Source organism: Fukomys damarensis, unplaced genomic scaffold (genome assembly GCF_012274545.1).
Source record: "Fukomys damarensis isolate Sample0158 unplaced genomic scaffold, DMR_v1.0_HiC HiC_scaffold_19, whole genome shotgun sequence".
Taxonomy (NCBI): Eukaryota; Metazoa; Chordata; class Mammalia; order Rodentia; family Bathyergidae; genus Fukomys; species Fukomys damarensis.
In genome coordinates this window covers 62,089,638-62,092,759 of record NW_022900931.1, presented here as the reverse complement: position 1 = coordinate 62,092,759, position 3,122 = coordinate 62,089,638, and the positions used below count along the sequence as shown (strand labels likewise).

The 3,122-nt window shown below is 61.8% G+C and overlaps 1 protein-coding gene across 1 annotated transcript in view; it reads left to right on the top strand.

Annotated features, from left to right (window-relative positions):
• Positions 1 to 3,122, top strand: part of Nkpd1 (NTPase KAP family P-loop domain containing 1) — a 7,051-nt gene that overhangs the window by 1,953 nt on the left and 1,976 nt on the right. The window contains exons 3-4 of the mRNA XM_033766003.1: positions 1 to 31; positions 1,902 to 2,033. Coding sequence (XP_033621894.1) covers positions 1 to 31; positions 1,902 to 2,033 — 163 coding nt within the window. The remainder of the gene's footprint in view (positions 32 to 1,901; positions 2,034 to 3,122) is intronic.

Sequence of the window (3,122 nt, the reverse complement as noted above, 5' to 3'; positions counted from 1 at the left end):
GCCTGCGGCTCCTTCACCTCCTACGGCTCCGGTGCTCAGCCAGGCCTTCTCGGGGGCTCTGCCTGGCTCCTGCCTTGCTTCTGCCTGGGGTTCTCGCTCCCTGGCCAGCACCTCCGGCCTGCCCTGCCATCCCTCACTCTGGTCCCTGCCCTTGGGTCCCAGTTCCTGCCTCTGCCTCCCCTGTCGGGGTCCATGGCTTCCAGGCCAGGCCTGTGCTGGGCAGCAAGGGTCTCCTTCTTGTCCCTCTCCACCTTCTGGGGCCATGGCTCTGCTTTCTCTTCCCAGTTCCCCCTGCCTTGGCTGGGCAGGGGGTGACAAGGACATGGGGCTGGTGTGGGGGAGACAGGCTCTGTGTGGAGCCGCCACAAGAGGTAGGGAGGGCCAGGGCCGGGAGAGGGTGTCCAGGTGGCTGGTGATGAGGTTCCGACCTCCATGGTGCCTGCCAGGCCCTGTACAGGACACAGCAGGGAGCAGGGCACAGATCTGTCGTGTTCTGTGGGATGAGGGACAGCAACAGGAAACAAGATGAACAAGGAGAGTTGAAAAGTGTGTCACTGGGTGACAGCCACACTAGGGGAAATAAATCAGGGAGAGGTAGGGGGTATAGGGCTTGGGGTGAAAGAGGGCCATGGGGCCTCCTGGTGACAATTGAACACACGCTGTGCACATGGCCAGCGAGGCAAAGGCCCTTGGCAGATGGCCCCAGGGCCACCAGGAGGCTCTGGAGGGATGGGAGCTGTGTCAGGAGCCACTGGAGTGTGGACCACAGTAGGGAGGGTGCAAGGTGCTGGTGGCCTGACCAGGGTGGTGACAGGAGACGTGGGGACGTGTAACTATTTCAAGGTCTGGGTTGAGCATATCCTTGTCACCAGAGCCTGGGGCTAGGATGCCCATTTCACACACAGGGAAATAGAGGGTGCGTGAGGTGACGTCACCCATTGATCAGGTAGAGCCGGGACTGGGTCCGGCCTGGCTGCTGTCACCTTGGTTGACCTTATCCTGAGTCTGCCTCCTGGCTCTGCTGCTAGCTCCGGCCCAAGTCCTGAGGTCCCCTAGGTTTCTTCCAGCGTGGATATGTCGTGCCACCACATACTGTGAGGCCTGACCATGACTGAATGCTACGTTTTGGTACCCAAATTCCAGGTCTGGGAAGTTAAGCACGGGGGTGGGGCAGGGAGCCCTCTGCACAGTGGACTCCAGTGCTTGTTTGCAGAGCCCTACAGGGCCAGCAGTCCGTACCCTAAATGGTAATGGCCAGGCCCTTTGGCATCCACACCACCTGGTGTCCTCAGAGGAAGAGACTGAGCCTCTGAGAGGTGTCCCTTTCTGGACCCTGCAGAGGAAGGGGCTGGGCCAGGACTGGAACCCAGGTCTTCCAACCTGGACGAGGGTGGGATTGGTGCCTTGCAGGTGTGGGGTCCTGGTCAGGGAGAGAGGTCAGCACCAGGGACAGGAAGTGGAGAGGAGCCTGTGGTTCTCGGGCCACTCCCACCCTGGTACCAGGTGTGCAGAGTGGCTGGGAGCCATCCCAACAGGGAGCTTTTGAGGATGGAAAGCAGTGCCACCAATCTGGGCCCTTGTGTCCCAAGAAGGATGCACAAGCTTTCCCCGCAAGGGAGCCACAGGCTGGTGGCTGAGCAAGCCTGGTGATCTGGGCTGTGACAGCCAGATTACCACAGGCCCTGGAGGGTCCCAGATCAGACCCTCCTGAAGGGTACATGTGGCCTGGAGGTGGAGGCTCTGGTGGCCACGGACACCTCCCTTGCTGGCTTTGACCTGAGTCACCTCAGGGAGGATGCTGGTGCAGGGAGGGGCTGAAGGCGGGGCTCAGAGGGCACTGGGAGGAGGGAGGGTGGTGCCTGGCCAGCCTCAGTGACTCAGTTTCCCCACCCCAACCCCAGACATCCTGACAGAAGATGACGTCTACTGCAGCTGCCTGGCCAAGACTCTCTGCCACGTGCCTGTCCCTGTGACTGTGGGCTTCTATGCCCCCTTCGGCTGCCGGCTGCACATGATGCTGGACAAGATCACCAGTGAGGATCTGTCGGGGCGGGGTGGGGGTCAAGCAATGGGGTATCTGCCCTGCTCAACTCCAGGCTGCCCGGGATCTGCGTTCCACTGGGGACTGCCTGCCCCGTCCAGGAACCCGTAACGCAGTAGTGACCAGGCCCTCCCCATGCCCACAGCCTCTGCCCAGCCCTGCGCTCCCCCCTGGTCTCACCTCTCCCTGCCCCCTCCTTCACCATCAAGTCCACTACAAGACTCCTACAGTTGAGACTGGTCCTCCTGGCTCAGCAGCCTTCTGTGCTCCCCAGTTCCTCACTGAAACTGTGGGATCCTGCCTGGTGCTCCTCCCAGGATGCCCTGCGAACACAGCCACTGCCGACAAGTCCAACACCTGTGCAGGGACAGGGCCTGGCTCAGGCCTTGGCCTGAGAGGTGGCCAGAGGGGCTGACGACTCCTCTGTGTGCCCAAGCTAGCTGCTGGGGAGCAGCTACTCAGTGGGCCCCTCTCTGCCCCAGTGCAGTCAGGAGGAGAGAAGAGCAGGTCACAGGAATAGGGTGCCATGGAGTTCCTGACCCTGATTTGTGGTTCTTCAGTCACTGGGCAGCACCTGCTCAGGGCCCGGGGTGGGGATGGGGTAGGGAGGCACAGGTGACCCAGATAAACAGGGCCCTGTCCAGCAAGGAAGGAAGGCTCTCTCCTCAGAGCCACAGTGAGCAAGGCCTAGAGCCCCTGACCCTGAGCCTGAGATCAAGGAAGGGCTCCTTGGAGGCAGCAGCACCTGAGATCTGTGCCTGAGGAGCCGTGAACCAGGAAAATGAGACCAGGGCTGTGACCCAGTGTCTCTCATTCGTTCATTCCCTAGGCTCCCTTGGGCCCCTTTCTTAGAGCCTTCTCAGGCCCGTCAGTACCCCAGCCGGGCAACTCCACCCCGACTCCTCCCATTCCTCTAGAGAGCTGCTTCTGCCTTGACCTGGTCTGGCTCTCACGGGGCTTTTGGTGCAGGCCTCTGCACCTGCTGCCCACTCTATAGGGCTGCCCGCCGCTCACCTGAGGCCCAGTGCAGCCCCCAGGCCAGGGCTCCGCAGGGGAGCCCAGACACACCCCTTTCTGGCCA